Source organism: Nannobrachium achirus, assembly GCF_963921795.1.
Source record: "Nannobrachium achirus genome assembly, chromosome: 5".
Lineage (NCBI taxonomy): Eukaryota > Metazoa > Chordata > Actinopteri > Myctophiformes > Myctophidae > Nannobrachium > Nannobrachium achirus.
Window position 1 is genome coordinate 48841001 of NC_137814.1, and position 21634 is coordinate 48862634.

Below are 21634 nucleotides of genomic sequence, written 5' to 3' on the forward strand. Positions count from 1 at the left end.
CGGATATTATTTTCTAAAAATAAAAATAAAACAGTTCCATCCCAACACCCATGTTGCTAGGAGACAAGCCAAAACCCTAGGACACATCCGGTCAGCTGTTTTGTTGGCCAAGACCTTGCATTGCTGCTACCAGAGGAGGGAACAGCTTGGGTTCAAGTTTATTTCCTCTCGGCTATTGATATTCACAAACACTGCAGCGGGAAATAAACTTGTCACTCATTTAGAATGGTATTTATGTTATGTTGTCAATACCTTCAGTGCTACTTACTGTAAAGTCCAGGGCGTGGTAATGTGTGGTATAACGTTGTTGTCGGGCAGAGACCTCGTATCTCCATTATTCAAACTTTTTTTTTTTTGTTTTTGTAAATGAATGCCCTACTCGATCATACTACAGCATCAAACAAAAGCATCCAAAGAATCAGCTCGAAATGTGGCGTGAAGCAACACATTTTGAGCTTTTCGATCTGCTACTTTTGCCATTTCTGAATTTGAATCTTGAAAAGTAAACGTTTTGGACATTATGAGGTTTCCAATTGACAGGGACGATATGCATAAACCTCCATCATTCTCTGACGAGAAGGTATTCAGGTTCAACATTGTGGGGTAACTCCTTCTCATTACAAGCAATCAAAGGTAATTTTCTGGAGGAGCTCGGGGGAAATAATCAACACAAATCCATAGTGTTTGAGAACTCAACTAAAGAAACAATTCACGGTAGATCCTACCCAATCCAGGGACGGTTAGGGAACCGGATTCGAAACCTGCGACACGCCGTCAGGCTGGCATTGCATGGTAACGTGTAATGGAGTTATAATATTGACCGTACCTGGAGGTTGAGGGAGGTAGGCCCCTATCAGCTTCGATCTCTTCTTCTCATAACCCTTCTGTGTGATGTCCCCTGATGGACACAGAGAAAACAGAACGTCAAACAAAAAGCTTGTACAGCTAATGAAAATTGGTCAAAAGAACAGAAAGGCTAAGCACTTATTTAAAGTACTATTAAAGAATAAATCATGAAGTTAAAAGAATAATGCGCGATAGCGCTGAAATGACATATATCATATTCAAAAGTAGCAGATCAACAAGCTCAATACGCGTTGCTTCACGTGCTTTTGATGCTTTTGTGTGACACTGTAGAATGATGAAGTAGAGCGTAAAATTTACGAAAAAGCACAAAAAGTTAAAATATGGAGAATTGGAGATAAGAGGTTTCTGCACAACAGCAATGATATTATGTAACAGAAGCATGTAAGGTATAATGTTTGTCAAACAACAGCTATTCAAGCTGGAAAAAAACCCTCACAAGAAAAGACACAAAGCTCTATTTATGAACCGCAACTAATCAATGAACGAATGGAAAACAGCAGGCGCAGTTGACAACGATAAGCTTGTAATAATAACCTTTAACTAGGGTATACGGAGGCTCTTCAAAGAGCCTGCTATCTATGACATCATGCACACGGGGGCAACCAGTGGCTAAAGCTGTTTGGCTGTTTATCGCACCATGCTATGGTCCTTTTACACAGTCCAACGAGAACAGATGGTGCACCTCGTGTGTGCGCACGTGTGTGTGTGTGTGTGTGTGTGTGTGTGTGTGTGTGTGTGTCTGTGTCTGTGTCTGTGTCTGTGTCTGTGTGTGTGTGTGTGTGTGTGTGTGTGTGTGTGTGTGTGTGTGTGTGTGTGTGTGTGAGAGAGAGAGAGAGAGAGAGACCGAGAGAGAGGGAAAGGGCTGTTGTACTTCAAATAGATAGAAAGATGATTGAAGGGCTGTTTTACTGTTATAGGAGTGAGACTCTGGTTTAGATAAAAGGCAAGAGCTAAGATTATAGGCATGTAGTGGAGAGGTAAAGTTCAGGGGATGTGCGTGCGTGCACGTTATGTGCGCGCGAGCACAAGCACACACATTCGGGGGGCTAAAATATTGCAGGTGTGCTTGAATTCACCTCTCACTGTGCGGCGGCTCCCATAGCACCCCCCCACCCCCCTCCCTCCCATAGAAAGTTGCTGAGCTATCTCCCCAGGAGAGCTATATTAAGCTTCTCTACCTAAAGTAACATCAGCACATTTTGTGGAAACAGGAGAACTCAAAAACTAGAGGTGAGTCAGGCAGGCAGGGAACAGAGGGATCGTTGGGTAATGGACTTTATGGAGCGTGAAGTTACCTCAAGTCTCCCATCAGCATGTTTATTCACCCCGGTCCAAGTGAAGAGGCAAAGACCCGGGGAGGGAAAAAAAGAAAAGGGGGTGCACGTAATGGAGTTTGTCAAGCGTGGTGCTGCCTATTGTTCTCGTCATTATGTATTACTTAACACTAATCCAAAATAAAAATAAAAAAATATATATATAAAGGGAAGCGAGCGCTAAAGCAGAAAGAGGAGAATTGTGGGTGATGGAGTTTGTGGTGCGTGCGACGCTACCAACGTAAGCATATTCTTTTACTGATCACTCCAAATACTATATCGATGCTGGTCGGGCAGAAACCTCTTATCTCCATATTTTAACTGTTTTTTTTTTCAAATAACGCCCTACTATTAACGCTGGTCATACTACACAAAAACATAAAAAATAGCAGATCCGCATGCTCGAAAAACGCGCCGCAAAGCGACGCATTTTGACCTTGTAGATCTGCGAATTTCAATCCTGAAAAGTAACGGTTTTGAACAAATGAGGTTTCCACCCGACAGAATATTAGAGGAAGCGAGAATGGAACCTGAAGACAGCTGCATCATGGGTAATGAACCTGGCAGAGCATGGTACCTCTAGTAGCCTATTACCTACAGCACATTCTCTCACTCCAAAACCCAACAGGAGACACATACAGCCTGGGGGTAGTGAGCATGAAATCAACAAGAGATGGGGATTCTGGGTAATGGAGTTTCAAGCCCCGTAGCGAGCAGCAGAGAGAGGGGGAGAGAGCGTGAAAGAGGTAGATAATGGAGCTAACGTGAGCATATTCCTTCACCCCAAATTAAAGGGGGATCAAACCCAGTGGAGGAGGCTGATGCCGGGCGGCATCGCGGGGTGGCGGAGTTTAGAGCCAGACAGTGATTGATGGAGGCCCGAGCACCCAGCTGTCTGGCAAGATTAACTATCAGAGGCTGCCTATCAAAGAGGGGAGGAGAGGAGAGGAGAGGAGAGGAGAGGAGAGGAGAGGAGAGGAGAGGAGAGGAGAGGAGAGGAGAGGAGAGGAGAGGAGAGGAGAGGAGAGTGGAGAGAAGAGGGTGGGATTACACAGAGAGAAACAAAAATGAGAGAGATATGGAAAGCTGAAGAGTGGAGACAGGAAGAGAGAAAGAAGGAGAGAGTGAATGAGAGAAAGTCAGAGGTGGAGAGAGGGAAAGGGAAAATTGGAGATTTACATACAGGAGACAGGACGTTTGTGTGCGTGCATGCGTGCAGCTGTGTGCGTGTGCAGCTGTGTGCGCGTTTGCGCGTACACGTCTTTTTAATGCTGGCTGTCGGCCTGCCACAGGCTTTATACTGGTCTGAAGGACAGGAGAGACCAGGGAGAGAAAGCAGAGGAGGAAGGTAAGACAGGAAAGGAGAAATGTAAGGAAAAGGACTGTCTCTCACGCACACGCGCACACACACACACACACACACACACCTTTTAAACCTCTCACCTATAATGACTGGCCAAAAGTAGCGTTTAAAAAGGTTGTCAGAGAGGAGTGAATAACTGCCCCCGCTAAAAGCAAAATGGTGCCAAAGGAAAGTCAGACAGATCTGTCCTGTCACTCAGACAGACAGACAGACAGACAGACAGACAGACAGACAGACAGACAGACACATCCACTGAAGACGGTCAGTCTACTGTAGCTCTGCCTGCCATCCATCCAGTCAGTAAGTCCATCAAGCAGACATTTTGTCAACCACGGAGTCGGTCCAGCTATCAGAACAATGGGCGGGTCAGCGGGTCAGTAAAATGAAACCAAATGGCGGGTCCGTTTCGTTTCATTTTACACTCACAAGAGTTAAAGATCTAAAAGTGTCCATTTTTTTAGCATCATTTAGCTGGGGACCACCTGGAACCTCCTCAAGGACAACCGGTGGTCCCCAGACCACTGGTTGAGAACCACTGATTTAAGTGTCATTAAACTGATTTAAGTGTCATTCCCACTGGGCACGATTAAAAAGATGAAGTCCACTGAAGTGGATGGCAGCGGCCACACCACAACGATAACAACAACATTCATCTATATGTGAACGCCAACATCATTTATCGTTAAAGATAACTATAACGATAATTATTGTTATCGTGGCCGGGGGGAATGACACTTAATTTAACAGTCAGCCAGCCAGCCAGTGTCAAACTGGTTGGGGGGTGATGATAGCCACCATGCACCAAAGGTGACTTGAAGAAAGCCACAACCTGTTGTGCAGACGAAGTGCATGTGCGCGTTCACTGACACAGCTGCCAATTGCCTGTTGTCTCAGTCACTGCTTTAACTACACAGTATATCACTTTACAAATTGTGTTTATTGTTAAGAAGAAATAGTTAACCTTCATTGTTATTAGTTATTAGTATTGAGGGTTTAAGTCTTAAAACCTCAATACTAAACTAATAGTCAACCAGGTTCAGCTCTATACTTTTTTTCTCACCAACACCAATGGGGTCCAGGGTCCAAGAATCACTTCTCTATACCACTGTTTCCCAAGAAGTGGGTTGGGACACATTTTTGGATCACGGACACATTTTTATGGGTCCCTTTCATGAATTAGAAATCAAAGAAAAGCTGATCTACAAGCTCACAACGTGGTGCGACACGTTGTGTGCTTGTAGATCTGCTATTTTTAACTCGTTTGGGTCCTGGGCAAAATGTCTAATTTATTTTTTTATCCTCCAGATAATGGATGCTAGGGTTCAAGTGGTTATTAATGTAATGAATTGAGCAGGCCAGCAGTGGAAAGCTAACAGAGCCTTGGGAGAGTGATGCTGACTGTTCTCCAGTCTGTCCTGGTGAGTTAGCATAGAGCGCTCATTAGTCATTAGTCATATCGTCGTTGTCGGGTGAAAACCTTGTATGTCCAAAACCGTTCGTTTTGCATTTATCATTTTAAAAATGATTTAAACTAGTGAAAACAGCCGATCTACAAGCACACAACGCCTCGCGGTGCGAGGCGTTGTGTGCTTGTAGATCTGCTGTTTTCACTACTTCTGTGCGACGGCCTTGTGCGATGAAGCAGGGCTTTGCTTTGCGAAAGAACATACAAATTTGAAACTTGGGATATACGAGGTTTCCACCCGACAACGACGATATATAACTCTGCACGCTGCTTTCTCCATAGAGAGGAAACTGTTCCACAACAGGACAAACCTGAGGCCATCTATTAGGGCTGAGCAATTAACCCAGACATTCAGCTGTTTAGACAGATATATCTCGTGTTGGTGTTTAGAGACGGTTGCGTTCTCTCTCTCAAACGAGCACTTGCCAGGTCGGGCAGACCTGAAAGCAAACCCCACCTGCCCGAAAGTTTTATTTACCTGCCAGGGGCAGGTGGGCAATCCTTAGTGTCAACGCTTAACTATGTTGCACACTGGTGGTGTAGAAATATTTTGCTGGGGGCACCCGCTGGCCTACCGGTCCAGGTGCATACCACATAGGCACTGATGCCTAACAGGGTTTGAGTCCCGATTGCGACCACCTTTGCTGTGTGTCACTCCCCATCTCTCTCCCCATTTCCTGTTGTATCAATAAAGGCATAAAAGCCCCAGAAAAAAAAGAAAGAAAATAAATATATTGCTGCTACTGTATCAATCAAAAAGGCAAAAGTTTGAGATATCCGTGATCATCTGTCCTACTTAAACCTACCTAAACCAAACTTCTTGACAACCAGAATACTTTGAGCTTGTTCTAAACTAACCCCAGGTAGGGAGGAGAGGATATGTGACTCCGACTAAGGCTGGATTTTAACCCGATGTGAACGATGATGCAGGTCATGCGAGTGCGTGTGTGTGTGTGTTGTGTGTATGTGAGTGTGGCAGTGCCTCTGCTACATGGCCTGTGCATACGGTACTGTAGCACCTGTAGCCTAATGTGCGGAGACAGTTGCACCTCTGTCCTGTCCTGGGGTGAGGTGATGAAGAGGAGAGGCACCATGAAGCCGACGGGGTGATGATGGTCTTTAAATAGAGCAGAGGACGGATGAGTAACAGCCTTTTCACCTCCCACCCCCTTCTGTCTCACAGTATCTCTATCTTTCTCACTGTCCATCTCTGTGTTTTCTCTTTTATTATCCCTCGCTTCCCTCTCAATCTCTTTGTCTTTTTTCCACTTTTCTATTACAGTCTCTGTCCCCATCTCCCTCTCTCTCTCTCTGTTCCTCTCTGTCTCTGTCTCTGTCTCTCTCTATCTCTCTCTCTCTCTCTCTCTCTCTCTCTCTCTCTCTCTCTCTCTCTCTCTCTCTCTGTGTCTCTGTCTGTCTGTCTCTCTCCCTCCCTGTGGTGAGTTTCCACATGGCCTCACTACAGTCAGGCACATCAGTCCAGAAATAGACCTCTCAGGGTCAGGCCAGTTCTGTAGGAGACCACACTAAAGACACACAAACACGGGCGCACGGGCGAACGGACGCACAGGCAACACAATTACAGATGTCCTCCCTCTAACTTGTGCCCTGTGGTCAACTTGGGCATGGATGCATGTTTCATAAAAAAACTGCCCAGTGCCCCCTCTGAACAATTAAGACGGTCAGGCTTAACATCAAATGCATTGCACCCGTCACCTACAGCTAATGTCTTCACTACCTTAAATGTAAAAGCCCCTCAGCATGTTACGTTGATATGTGCATTGATTGTAAAAAAAAAAGGGAAACCGCGTCACATTGTGACGTGTTGCGAGACTGTAGATCGCCTAATTCCCCTGCACGACGCCATCGTACGACGAAGTATGAAACAGGGCTTATGCGGTTAAGGCTTGAGCTTGCAAGTCCCATCATCAGCGCAAAGCCAGTGAGAGCGGTAACCTTCAAATGTCACCAGTCTGAAATATGGATACCAGTGCTCATGACGTATTACATATAATCCAAGGCCCACAGCTTTGCGTTTTAAAACCTTTTAAACCAAACTATATACCTCAACGAGGAATTAATGGCTACGGTCAGAAATGCTCAGTATCAAGCCAAAAGGGTGGACCTAACTTCAACAGCAACGTCCCGTCATGGGAAAGAGGAACAAGACCTTTTTCACTGTGAGTAGAAGGCGTTCGGGTTCCTCAGAATAACTGTCTGTATGAGTTAAGTAGGAGCACGAAGTGGCATATTGTCGGTTTCAGACGAGAATGTGGGAGTCTATCCCTGTTACAATGAGCAAGAAGAACAGGGGTCTTCCAACGTTTTCAGGCCAAGGACCCCTTAGCTCTGAGAGAGATGACGCAGGGACCCCCACTACATATCGTATAGAATTGTGTTGCAGATTAAAAATGTACATGGATTATTTCTTATACAGCTTAGACTTGACAGCACTATCATCTGTGTAGGTTGGATTAATGTGTCTTTTCATATATATTTAACCACTTGAACTGTCAATACCTACTAGTCTGCCTGGTTTAACCACCTTGCGTTGTGAGCTTAGAGCAGGGGTTTTCAAAGTGGGTGACGGGGCACCCTGGGGTGCCGCGACGGCAGTCCACGGGTGCCACGAGATAATTTGATAACATTTGGAATTTTCACTAAAAAATATATATTTAGTATCATGATAAACTTGAAGCACAAAGTTATTTTCAATTCAAACCAAAATGGTTATTATCTCAACGTTTTCCTCGCAACATAATCACTAAAATATCGTCACTGTCGGGCAGAAACCTCATATCTCCAAGTTTCAAATGTGTATGTCTTTTGGTAAAGCAAAGCCCAGCTTCATCATACAAGACTGTCGCACAAAACAGCCGATCTACAAGCACACAACACCTCGCGATGCGAGGCGTTGTGTGCTTGTAGATCTGCTGTTTTCACTAGTTCAGTACATTTTATAGATGAAATACAAAACAAACGGTTTTGGACATACAAGGTTTACACCCGACAACAACGATAATGCTATAAATATAAAGTGCTGGGAGTGAAAATTATAATGTAGGGGTGCCTCGGATTAAAATAATATTTATGGGGTGCCCTGAGACAAAAAAGTTTGGGAACCCCTGGCTTAGAGAGCACCTATTTTGGGTGAAGATATTAAGTTGTTAAATATTTTCAAAAATGTCTATTTTTGATATTCCCTGTACAGGACTGTACAGGGCTTAGGTGGTTAAAATACATGACAATGCGAAGGACAGGCCTTCATTATTTTACACCAGGCTGTAGCCGATAAAAAAGCAACGACCTCAAACAAATCCTTTCAGCTATTCATGCCAGAGTTACGGTTTGCTGTTGGAGTTCAAGTCCTCTGCACTGAAATATGTATGCAGTAGACGGCGCATGACGCTCGCTGATATAACAGTACTGTAAGAGGGCTGCTTCACAGCATGAATTATTCACAATATGGTGGGGCAATATATCGCAGTCCGCACCCCAGTGCATTTCTGCAATTGACGTCAAGCTGGTCGGCTTTCAAGTTGCTGCCTTAAACCTGTTGGCTAAAAGGGGGGAGAGAGTGCAAACATGTAAAATGCACAGTGGTGGAAAAAGTAATGACATTTTTCTTTTACTTAGTAAAAGTATCAATACGACAATGTAGAAATACTCTGTTACAAGTAAGAGTCCAGTATTACAAATTTGCTTGGGGTAAAAGTATGAAAGCATTGGCATCAATATATAGCCTACTTAAAGTACTAAAAGTAAAAGTACTCATCGTGCAGAGTGTCCCATTTCGCAAGTTTCCAAATGTATAAAATCCTTTGAAAATAGCAGCTCTACAAGGTCACAACACATCGCAGATCGGCTATTTTCAAATGGACAAAATGTATATAGGGAGGAAGTGGATAATGTATGTTTTCTAATAAGAATCCAAATCTATAATGTAACTAAAGTAGTAACTTCCAAATAATTGTAGTGGAGTAAAAAGTTGTCTCTGAGATACAATGGAGTACGAGTGAAAGTATTGTTAATACTCAAGTACAAATACCTAAAAATTGTATTTAAAGGAGTAGTTCACCCGAAAAATGACTTTTTTTCTATTGATTACTCACACCATGGACACTTGAGTTCAATAATGTTTTTTTAGTATTTGTCACATTCCTAAGACAATAATTTGAGGAGACTCTTTGTAGGCCCATTGATTCAATGGGGGTAAATTTACTATAATCAAATTATATAAACTAGCGTCTAGTCGGCGACCTGGCCAACTCGGGAACGATGTAAATAGGGAATGAATGCCCCGCCCTTTAATGCAAACCCCATTATACCTGTTGTCATAGGACCCGTTTTGACCATCTGTTTGCCTGTGTCCATTTATGCCCATATATGGAGATATCTGTTATCTGTCTGTCTGTCAGCGTCCATTTTATGTCCATATATGGAGATCACTGCAGATATAGTTCTGGGTCCATTTTATGCCCATATGCCCATATATGGAGATATCTGTCTATTTGCGTCCATTTCATGCCCATATATGGAGATCTCTGTATCTGTCTGTCTGTGTCCCTTTATGCCCGTATATGGAGATCTTTGTGATTCTGCGTAAATTTTATGCCCATATATGCCATTTGCGTCCATTTTATGCCCATTTATGGAGATCTCTGTATCCGTCTGTCTGTGTCCCTTTATGCCCGTATATGGAGATCTTTGTGATTCTGCGTCCATTTTATGCCCATATATGCTATATGGAGATATTCAGAGATTTTTTGTTGACTCATGTGGCGTACGTGATGTCAGAGCCTTTTATGAGTGATGTCACAATGAGTCAGCGCTTGCGCCGATTTCCTCCGGAACAGCCTGATGTCAACAATCAACCCTGCATAAGGAGATTCCGAACGTTTCGCGCCGGTTCGGGAAAACCGCGCGTCGGGTCGGGTCGAGACCCGGCACTGCACTCCGTGCCGCGGCGGGGAACGCGCGTGCCGAATCTGAAGCCGGTGGGACGAACGGTTCTCGAGATACGCGGATTACAGACAGACACACAGACAGACAGACAGACACGCAGAGACTTCTCGCATTTATAGATAGATAAATATATAATACAAAAAAAAAAAAGATTATTGAACTCAAGTCTCCATGGTGTGAGTAATCAATAGAAAAAATGTCATTTTGGAGGTGAACTACTCCTTTAAGTACAGTACTGGAGTATGTGTACTTAGTTACTTTAACTGCCTGTGGGTTAAAAGGGAGGAGAGGAGTGCAGATATGTAAAATGCATGTTCTCTATAACAGCCGCAGAGCACTGACCTTGTGCTGTTGCATTATGGGTAGTGCAGTAGCTATATAAAGCGTTCACGCCCGGGTTCGTCACGCCGACACACGCCTGATGAACTTAAAGGAGAGGCTTGGGATTGGAGTCACATGACTATGTGGCTTTCAAAGAGGGCTGAGTACAGTAGAGTAGATAATGTAAAGCAGGGGTTCTTCAATGATTTTCAGACCAAGGTGCCCTTAGCTGAGAGAGAGAGGAAGCAGGGACCCCCACTAGATATTGTATCGAATTGTGCATAGAATTCATTGATGCTATAACTTCATAGACTTGACACCATACAAAAAAAAGTTCCAATCACACTGGGTCCTCAGAGTTGAAGACCCATGGAGTCAGGGACGTGCTGGCCATTGGGAAAAGCGGGACAACTCCCGAACAGCCGGTTCATTCCCGGCCGGTCCAGGCCGGCCATTAGAAAAAAAATTCAAATAAAATGTTGGCCCTCGTTCCATTTTGGGGGCTGGGCGGCCAACAAATTAAATCGTCACTGTCGGACAGAAACCTTGTATCTATACAACCCTAAGTTTCAAATGTATACATTTTGTCGCAAAGCAAAGCCCTGCTTCATCATACAAGGCCGTTGCACAAAAGTAGTGAAAACAGCAGATCTACAAGCACACAACGTCTCGCACCGCGAGGCGTTGTGTGCTTGTAGATCGGCTGTTTTCACTAGTTTAAATCATTTTTAAAATGATAAATACAAGGTTTACACCCGAAAACAACGACATATAACTGTATGTACAGTAATTGGCCCACTGGCTTGTCACTTGTCATGATTTGAAATGGCAAATCTTTGAGTAGCAGCAGCGCTATAGAGAGAGATCTCTCTCTATAGCGCGCAATGAGGGCCTCTCCAACTCAGGGTTTCCTGCAGCACTTTACAGGCCAGGCGCCCCGCCCGGCCAGAAAACCCCCCCGCCCCCCCAAGGGTCTAAAAAAAAAAAACTTTTTGGACCTCCAACAATGTACTAGGCATGATCGCGATCGCGAAATTGCATGTTTAACCCCCATACCAACCCTATCTTTCAAACATGGCAGCCATGTTTGTTTACATTTGAAGAAAACATAAGGGCTGGTATCTCCTGAATGCCTGAACGGATTTCCAAGCGGATTTTTTTGTTTGAAAGCTGTGAAAAGAGTGTACATGCATAGTGCATCATCTGTGCACGAATTGTGGGCACATTCATGTGTTTTTATAGGGCAAAAATAAGAATTAATATTAAAAATGAAGTGAATTAATTACTCTAATTAATTAATTAATTATCAAAAATTTTCGCCGCACGCGCTTTGCGCGTGCGCCATGACATCCCCCCTGGTCAAGACTTTTTCCTGCAGGAAACCCTGCAAACTCATTCCCGGGCTGAATCAGGGGCCCAGCATGTCCCTGCATGGAGTAGATCAGGGTTTCCCAAAGTGGGGGCCGTGGCACCCTAGGGTGCCGCAGAATAATTTGACAATATTTGGAATTCATCAATATCACTTCAGTTTAACCACATGCTTAGTAAAACAGACTTGATTTGCACTGTACCTTGATAAGTTATTTTTCCATCTACCCCAACTCTCTTCACCAAAAAATAGCCGATCTACAAGCTCACAACGCGCCACAACGTGAACTTTCCCCCCAGAATAGATGCTGGGGTTTAAGAGGTTAAACATGAAGTATAAAGTTATTTTCAGTCAATTCTGATGGAAACGGATATTTCATTGTGACATACTGTATCTTGGGGAGAAAGATTTGCATATTTACATAGTGTGATATGATATGAGAGTCTAAAAAAAATAACAGTGTAATTCAGGGGTGCCGTTAATAAAAAGTTTGAAACCCCCTGGAGTAGATACTGTAAAGAGCTAAAGTAGCACTACGGCTTACAACACCAGTAGAAAACACTGTTTCAGGAAAACCTTTACACGCTGTAAAAGTGTTATCTTGAGACATCAAAGACCTTAAAATAGCTTATTATCCTTCAGAAAGTACCATAATAGGATAATCTTTTGCTACTGTTCCCTTTTCGTGTTCTTTGTAATGGCACACACACACACATCTCATTTTGTAACGAAGCTCCCAAATGATGTGGTCTCTGAGGAGGGAACAAAATAAAAGGAAAAGAAAGAGCGACAATTTTAAAGGTCAAGTGGTTTCTTTGGCACGGCAACGGGAGAACAGACTGCACTCTAATGCAACATCAATCTGATGACGTCTAGCTGGCCATTCTGGTGCATAGGCACTAAGAGCTGAAGGCCTTCACACTGCAACACATGGAGGGGGGAGAGAGATAGAGAGAGAGAGAGAGAGAGAGAGAGAGAGAGAGAGAGCAGGGCTGTCACAATTATTACATAATCGTCTAATCGTGATAATTTGACATAATCGTGATTATTTTTCATAATCGTCATAATCGTTTCCACGTCAAAAATAGTGGAAATAGCAGATCTACAAGCTCACAACGCGTCGCATCGAGAGAGAGAGAGAGAGAGAGAGAGAGAATGTGGGAGGGAAGGAGAGAGAAAGCCATTGAGGGACAGAGAGGGGAGTGGAAAGTGAGGGCAGGTTAGACAGATGGGGAGGGGAAATGTGGACAAAGATGGTGAGAAACAGAGTATAACTGAATAAGAGAGAGAGAAGGGGGGAATGTACTGTATGACCGAATGAGAGAGACACACAGAGAGACACACAAGAGGTGTATGGGTGGTGCAGAGGTGAAGTTTTTGTTCACCACCATGGACACTGGGGTTCAATTCCAACAAATGTAGCTCTAAGCGTAAGTTCAATAAGGAAGACCTCCCTCACGCTCTCATCTTTATTGCTGGGGATGCTCCACAAACATCCTTACAAACATCCTTATTCACAGCTGGAAGAGTGAGCACTTCTAGCAAATCTGCAGTTGACCAGTCAGGCGGTTGGGCTCCGTCTTTAAAATTCAATGCCCTTAACCTGTCCTTCTTTTTTCAGCAAGCGACGAGCAACCCACCTCCATCCCCAACCCTAAATTGTTAAATTCTCAATTGTCTAGAGTTGAGAAGGAAGGAGGTTCATCTGCACTGCCAGCCAACAGCATCTAAACAACTTGATCTCTCCTTTATTGAAACACAAACACAATTCATTTGTGTTCATTGGTGGGAAGCCGGGGGGCAATCTCTGTCACTGCACTAGCAAGTCATACAGGTTGGTCTGGCTAGACTCACAAGTCAGTGTCTAAACACTTCATTCAGCTAGAGACTGAGGACGATCTCCCTGCATTCGTTGTTAAAACCGTGTGGAAGCAATTACAGTTTTACAGAGTAAAATGCATTGCACCAACCCAAAGCCTTTGGGGTGTCCCACTCCCTTCATTGTGGTGTAGTGACGCGATTGGTTTCCAAAGCAGTAGTTGTGCGTTTGTTTGCGGCTGTTCAAACAGCTACCATGAATTTAGAAATCGATTGGTCGGCGAAGATGTCCGATTGTACAACAAGAGCACCTGTAGCATCTGCAAGGAGCAGAACTGCGTGTTCCGTGGCACCCATTTACACCTTCCCTGTGAAACTCCTCACTGTCAGGGGAAAAGAAGAGGTTGGCAACTCTATGTACGTACAGTATGGGTTCCCCAATAGGCGGCCCGCGGGCCGCTACTGTCTGGCCCCCACCAACCCCAGAAATAATGGTGGTATAAGAGCAGCAAAAACACTAACATATTGTCGTTGTCGGGTGGAAACCTCGTTATCTCCAAATTTGTATGTTCTTTCGCAAATCATACAAGTCCGTCGCACAAAAGTAGTGAAAACAGCAGATCTACAAGCACACAACGCCTCGCGGGGCGTTGTGTGCTTGTAGATCGGCTGTTTTCACTAGTTTAAATCATTTTTAAAATGATAAATTCAAAACGAACGGTTTTGGACATACAAGATTTTCACCCGACAACGACGATGGCCACGGTGGCGGGAACGCCACCGTGGCCCCCTGCAATGTTGTGGCCCTCGGCTTGGTACCCTAGACATAATTCGGCCCTTGGGGAAAACTAATTGGGGAACCCTGACGTACAGTATGGAAGGAGCCATGTTGTCTACACCCTGCCCAGAGGACCATGGAGGAGAGAGCTGGAGAGGAGAGAGCAGGGAGAACTGGCTATAGTCTAGGGAATGTTTGGCTGATGCTGCCATGGTTACCAAGGGTACCATGAGACTAAATACCCTCTTTCTCTCTCTCTCTCTCTCTCTGTCTGTCCATCCATATCTCTCAATCTCTGTGTTTACTGGTCTCTCAGCTGCTTTCTCTCAATCTGTGTGTGTGTGTGTGTGTGTGTGTGTGTGTGTGTGTGTGTGTGTGTGTGTGTGTGTGTGTGTGTGTGTGTGTGTGTGTCTGCGTGCGTGCGTGCGTATCTTTATCTGCCTGTCTGTCTCTCTCTACCTCTTTCTCTCTGTCTTAGTCCATCTACCTCAGCAGCACACAAACACTTCCTTTCTGTCCCCTTCCATCCATCTCTCTCTGACTCTTTTGCATGCCCTTCTCTAGTACTATGTGCGCGTGTGTGTGTGTGTGTATGTGTGCGTGCGTGCGTGCGTGCGTGTGAGAGAGAGAGAGAGGGATGTGGAAACAATATAACTAGCTTGGTTTCCTTTTTAGGAACTGAGGGCCTCTATACACAACACCAAATCCCCCCACACCCCTCTCTCTCTCTCTCTCTCTCTCTCTCTCTCTCTCTCTTTCTCTCTCTCTCTCTCTCTCTCTTCCGCAGCTTTACCAGAAATACATACTGTATCAGGGTATACATATGTATAAATACATACTGTATCAGGGTATACATAATGTATTGCCAATCAAGCAAAGCTATGGGAAACTGAAGTGGAACAGGATATGGGTAAGCCACCCCGCAGGGAATGCTGGGACTACATGTATGCACAGAGCCTATTATAGTCAGCGCGGAAGTCTCGAGTTCAGGTGTTGTGGTGTGACAAGAAAGTCGTGAGTTCAATTCCCCCCCGAGAGCCTCTGAAAAGATGTTTCCGAGATGTGTCTATTGAAACATTAACAATGGAGAAGGGAAGGCCACCACGAGTGTGCACGCACGGTCGCAAGCACACGCACGCGTGCGCACACACACACACACACACACACACACGCACGCACACGCACACACACACACACACACACACACACACACACAGTCGCACACACACAACCTTTGACCGGGAAACGCCCACAGACTTCCCAAGAGTCGCAGACAATGTAAACACACACACACAGAGGCTTGCAGTGCGTGCAGGTTTGAGGGTGACATCACTGTGTGTACACTGGGAAGCTGCAGGTGTTTGTATCCGCAACACGCTGACTCAGGATGTCAACAGAAAGCCCAACCGGCATCCTCACTACAGGCTTACAGACCGATCACTGCCTCGGCCTTTACACGTTACTGTACATCTGTCTGTGTGTGAGTCACATGGATGGACACTGTGGTCACACATGATGAGCAAGGCTGTACTTTACTAAAACTGTACACAGCACACAGTACATATTCTGAAATACGCTGTGTTCATTCCCACTGCACAGATCAGGGGATCCCAAACTTTTTTGTCTCAGGGCACCCCATGAATATTTGTTTTAATCCGAGGCACCCCTACATTATAATTTTCACTCCCAGCACCATATATTTATAGCATATCGTCGTTGTCGGGTGGAAACCTTGTACCTGTATGTTCAAAACCGTTCGTTTTGAATTTATCATCTAAAATATGTACTAAACTAGTGAAAACAGCAGATCTACAAGCACACAACGCCTCGCAACGCGAGGCGTTGTGTGCTTGTAGATCGGCTGTTTTCACTAGTTTTTGTGCGACGGTCCTGTAACTTGGAGATACAAGGTTTCTGCCCGACAGTGACGATATTTTAGTGATTATGTTGCGAGGAAAACGTTGAGATAATAGCCATTTTGGTTAGAACTGACTGAAAATAACTTTGTACTTGTATTTTTTCAAGTGTCCAAATAAATTCCAAATATTATCAAATCATCTCGCGGCACCCCTGGACTGCCGTCATCCACTTTGAAAACCCCTGGCATAGATTATGTACAACTGTTAAGAGTATCAATCTAGGACTTCTTTTGATGCTATCTTCTTAGAGTTGGGGGTGCTTGGGGTGCATGCATGCGTCTGTCAGTCTGACTTTCTGTCTATTCATATGTAAACAAACTTTTAAGTGTCTGAGTTGTCAATGTGTACCTTTAATCACGGTGAGTAATGGATGTTTTTGTTTCCTATTTAACGTCAACACAAACTGTCAGAAATCAGACGTACTGTAAATGTGAACCGGGCTTATTCTCAGCCCCGTCACGAGATGACTCATAAAGTCAAACCATGCATGACAGTTCTCAGCTCAGTGAAGTTTATACAACTCAAAGCACACGGATACACAGGAGAGGAGGGCTTGAGAGGCGTCTGACAGGATTCCTATACATCAGGTCTAAGCTGCAAGTCAAACAGCCTCCCAACGTCCAATTCTGGAAGGTATCAACGTCAACCAGCGAGTTGGCTAGAGTCCATCAAAGACGAGCAGAACAGCAATCGATACAGGATGACGCGTAGCAACAACATTAGTCTCTCATGTACATAACTGCTGCTATGTGGACCTACTGAGGTGCTACAGTATCACCTTTGTGTCTATAGCCTTATGCACCTAATGTCTGCCCTCAAGTGTACCGTGTACCAGCTGGATTATGCTTTAGCTTTGATGTTCCTGAAAACAACAAAAATGGTGGACCTTACAAAAAATGAAATAATAATAATTGACTTTGCACCTGTAAACCGTGATGTGACGAGGATGATTCTGATTCTGTTTCGTTCTGATTACAGAAGCACAAGAGCACTTCATGTAATTTCTCTTTAAGGCCTGTCATTCAAAACGTTGGGAGTGGGCAGAAGCATGTGGTTGCTCATTAACAAAGGTGAGAACTGGTAAGACCCAATCCCATCCCATCCCAACCCACCCTCACACTCACACTCACACTCACCCACACACACACACACACACACACACACACACACACACACACACACACACACACACACACACACACACACACACACACACACACACACACACACACATACACACACACACACACACACACACACACACACACACACACACACACACACACACACACACACACACACAGGTGAGACCAGTAAGCACCTATACTGTGTGAGTGACACATCTCGGTAATCTGAGCTCCACACATCTAATCTCATTACATCAAGGGAATCCTCGTAAAGCTTAAGTATTGAGCTTCAAAATCCAGATCAAGGCAGAGGTAAATTAAACTGTACTCACCCAGCATAACGTCCCCTCACAACAAGAAGTTAACCAAAAGACAAAGTTAACAAAAACAACAGCTAGTTTGGGTCGAAGCCAGCCGACGCACTCTCAATCATTCCTCTTAAGAATGATTGAGAGAATTAGACAAAAAATAACCGCCTGTGTTGTCGACTCGAGACCGAGGAAAGTCACACGACCCCTGCACTCCATATCACTCCTTTTCAGAAGTGTATGAAAAAAAAGCAGAGAGAGAGAAGGAAAAGCCGCAGGCATCCAGACACAACTAATAAAAGCCAGCTTCAAAAAAAGTACTCGGCGCTAATCTTCTTCTGATCCGACATGAAGCGCTGTTTGGAAACAGTGCTTGTGGTTGTTGTTTCCATCAATAGAAGCAAGCGGCAGTACTGGTGAAGGGACAGTGGTAGTGCACACGCACGCATGCACGCAGGCACGCACGCACACACACACACACACACACACAGGGGCGGCTTATTTGTATTAAAGGCAAAATAAGTCCACACCTTGGGAAGAGGAACAAAGGACAGAAGGTGCCTGCTGACATTAAGCTACTGATGCTGCCCTTTGCGCTGAAGGCTGCTGAGTGTACACACACACACACACACACACACACACACACACACACACACACACAGAAAGATGCACACAGTCAAACATACAAAAACAAACACTCCTTTGCTTACGCGCACATACGCTCACTTAGCAGACAAACACAGACGCAGCACCAGGCATGAACGCACACACTTCTTGCACAGAGACTCTTCACCCGAACACTCTCTCTCTCTCTCTCACTCTCTCTCTCTCTCTGTCACACACAAACAGTATGCAAATCACTTTGAAGCATTTGATTTGCTGAGCATATATTAGTTTCCATTTTTTTCCATCCCCCCCCGAGGAAGTCCAAACCACTGTGGTGGGTGGGTGGGGTGCGGGGAGGTATCTCTCTAACAGTTGGTACATTCTGACCTGCCTGCCCAGACCTGCAGCCAGGGGCGACATGTCAGCGAAAACAAACAAATTGGCTTGTTTGTTGGGTGGCTTCACACCACTGTGTGCGGTGGAGGATGTGTGCACGCGCACACGCACACGCACACACACACACACACACACACACACACACACACACACACACACACACACACACACACACACACACCATGGGGAGACGGTGACTAGGGATAAGAGAACATCAAGGGAAAGGATGTGTTTCCGAGTGTATTGTGCATGTGCGCGTGTCTCCCCAGTGGGTCTGATCATCATCATGCTCCTCAACAACATCCAGTGGCTGCTGCCGTCAGTAGAAACCACAGTAATACACTAAAGTATTACCTAGCTATCACCTCTTCAGACTCCACCTTAGCCCGTAGCACTTGCCGTAGCACTTCCCCTAGCCTCAATGTCCTGGCAGGCTAACACATAGGCAAAATGTAGATTGCCAGGTAATTGTTGACCTGGCATCCTATAGTGTGTATAGTTAATGTACAGTTTATCGTTTTTTGGAATATTGTCATGTCATGGCTCACGTCGGTTCACGGTGCAGAGCCATGGAGCTGCGCTGCGTTGGAGACTGAATGTAAACAAACTGCTGTCAGTGAAGTTCAAGTGACTAGTCTATCTGACAGTGCGCCTCCCTACAGAACTTTCCATCCATCCATCCATCCATCTTCAATCGCTTATCCGGAATCGGGTCGCGGGGATAACAGTTCCAACTGAGACTTCCAAATTTCCTTATACCGAGCAACTTCCTCCACTCCCTCAGGGAGTATACCGAGGCATTCCCAAGCCAGTTTGGAGATATAATCCTTCCACCTGGTCTTTGGTCTGCCACGGGGTCTCCTCCCAGTGGGACGTGCATCGAGGACCTTCCTAGGAAGGCGCTCGGGGGGCATCCGTAGATGCCCGAACCACCTAAGCTGACTCCTTTCCAAGTGTAGGAGCAGCGGTTCTACTCCAAGTCTCTCTCGGGTGACTGAACTTCTCACCCTATCTCTAAGGGAGATACCAGCCACCCGTCTGAGGAAACCCATTTCGGCCGCTTGCACCCGCGAACTTATACTTTCGGTCATGACCCACACTTCATGACCATAGGTGAGAGTAGTAAAAAAAAAAAGAGAAAATAATCGACGCGTTGTAAGCTTATAGATCGGCTATTTTCACTAGTTTGAGACACGGGGAGGCATCAAATGTATCTGTTGGGTCTCTAAAGCTAAAAGGTTTAGGAACCACTGCTCTACAGTATATATACCCTAACTCTATCACCAGTAAGACTCCCTAATCGGGAGATAAGCGACCAATCTGTCGGTAGATAATGCCGGTCTTATATAAGGGTCATTTGTGTACGGTGTGATAACTGTTTACCATAGCAACCATGTTTTTTACCTTAGCAACCAACTGTTTACCCTAGCAACCAACTGTTTACCACAGCAACCATGTTTTTTTTAACCTAGCAACCAACTGTTTACCCTAGCAACCAATTGTTTACCATAGCAACCATGTTTTCTTACCCTAGCAACCAACTGTTTACCCTAGCAACCAACTGTTTACCATAGCAACCATGTTTTTTACCTTAGCAACCAACTGGTTACCATAGCAACCACTGTTTTAGACCACTGTTTCTTGCCGGTCTTATATAAGGGTCATTTGTGTACGGTGTGATGTCATACTGATGTCAGCAGTGTGATGTCATACTGATGCGGAGATATGAGCAGGGCAAAGGTGTGACGTGTGACCGACGGACGGACGGCCGGTGTAGGTTTTGATACTAAACTGCGACCTGACGGCCGCAATAAGCCTACATTATACTGTAGAGTTTAAGTGTTAAAACGCAATTCTACCAGACAACACCGCCACCCCCCCTCTCTCCCTGCCTGCCTCTGCCTGCAGCCACTTTGCATGCTGTCCTGGTTGTATTTTTCTCTTTTTTTTTTTTCCTCCTCTGCTGGATAAATACATTTAATTTGTTTGCATCAACCTCTGGTTGTTTGTTTTCCCCACTGAGCTGGGGTTGCAACGTTAGTTTAAAAAAAGAAACATAGAAAACTAGCCGGTAAATGTGGATCTGTTGCATCGGTAGACCAGAATCTAGAACTGTGTATTGTCATTGTCATTGTCCCCAGGGATCCTGGGGCTGGGGATAGAAGAGAGAACGTAATGACAATGACTTCCTGATGCTCCGAGATAAGAGAATTCCCACGCTCAAAATAAAGACGATAGCAGTAGGCAGAGGCTACTTAAGGCTCAGTGTTATGGCGTGTCTCTGTGGATGCTCGTTATAAAAAACAGCATGTTATATAAGCCATATCGGAGCTCCAAGGCCGCCGTGTCGCATATAGTATCCTTTCCCTGATAACTACTGTTTAAGTACCTTTGAGGCAAAGGGTAGTTAACTACGGCAGAGGACTGTCATGGTACTGGGGCGGCTCCCACAGGTATGGATGTGAATCAGGGCAGGGCTGGAAACAGTGCAAACAGTCCAAAAATAGATGAGTGGGGAAAGAGATGATGAATGCTTAATTCAACAAAGCGACATTCATGAATAGGCCGGTCATTTGAATGATTATGTTGCTTGTGTTTCACAGTTAATGTAGGCTATTGTGTCTGATGTTGATTATAATGATGTTTACTTGTATTTTTTGGTTTGTAGATTATTCTATTTAGAAAAGCCTCATGTGGACAGGTGTTGAAATGGAGCACTTGTGCTAAACCACTCAAACAACATTAAAGCATCTGGTTTGTCCAACGTAAATGCTATGTTCATGTCGAATAAAACATACACCAACAGAGGTTCAATGCTTTTCTCAAAGGCACCTCAATAGGGATGCCAAAGGTCCACTTTGAAGAGGACTGAACTTGTGACATTTAAGTTACAGAGCAGCGTCTTTATAAGCACTCCACACAGTCTATATCAGAATGATGAACTCCAGGGTTGATATTAATAAAGCTCCTTCTCTGTGCACTCACTGGACTCCACATTCATAACCAGGCCAACATGAGG

At 44.8% G+C, this 21634-nt stretch overlaps 1 protein-coding gene across 1 annotated transcript in view; it reads right to left on the reverse strand.

Moving 5' to 3' along the window:
• LOC308285138 (disco-interacting protein 2 homolog C) overlaps positions 1 to 21634 on the reverse strand; it is a gene marked incomplete at both ends in the record, with an annotated part of 370313 nt that overhangs the window by 166796 nt on the left and 181883 nt on the right. Inside the window, one exon of the mRNA XM_080725855.1 lies at positions 827 to 898. Coding sequence (XP_080581981.1) covers positions 827 to 898 — 72 coding nt within the window. The remainder of the gene's footprint in view (positions 1 to 826; positions 899 to 21634) is intronic.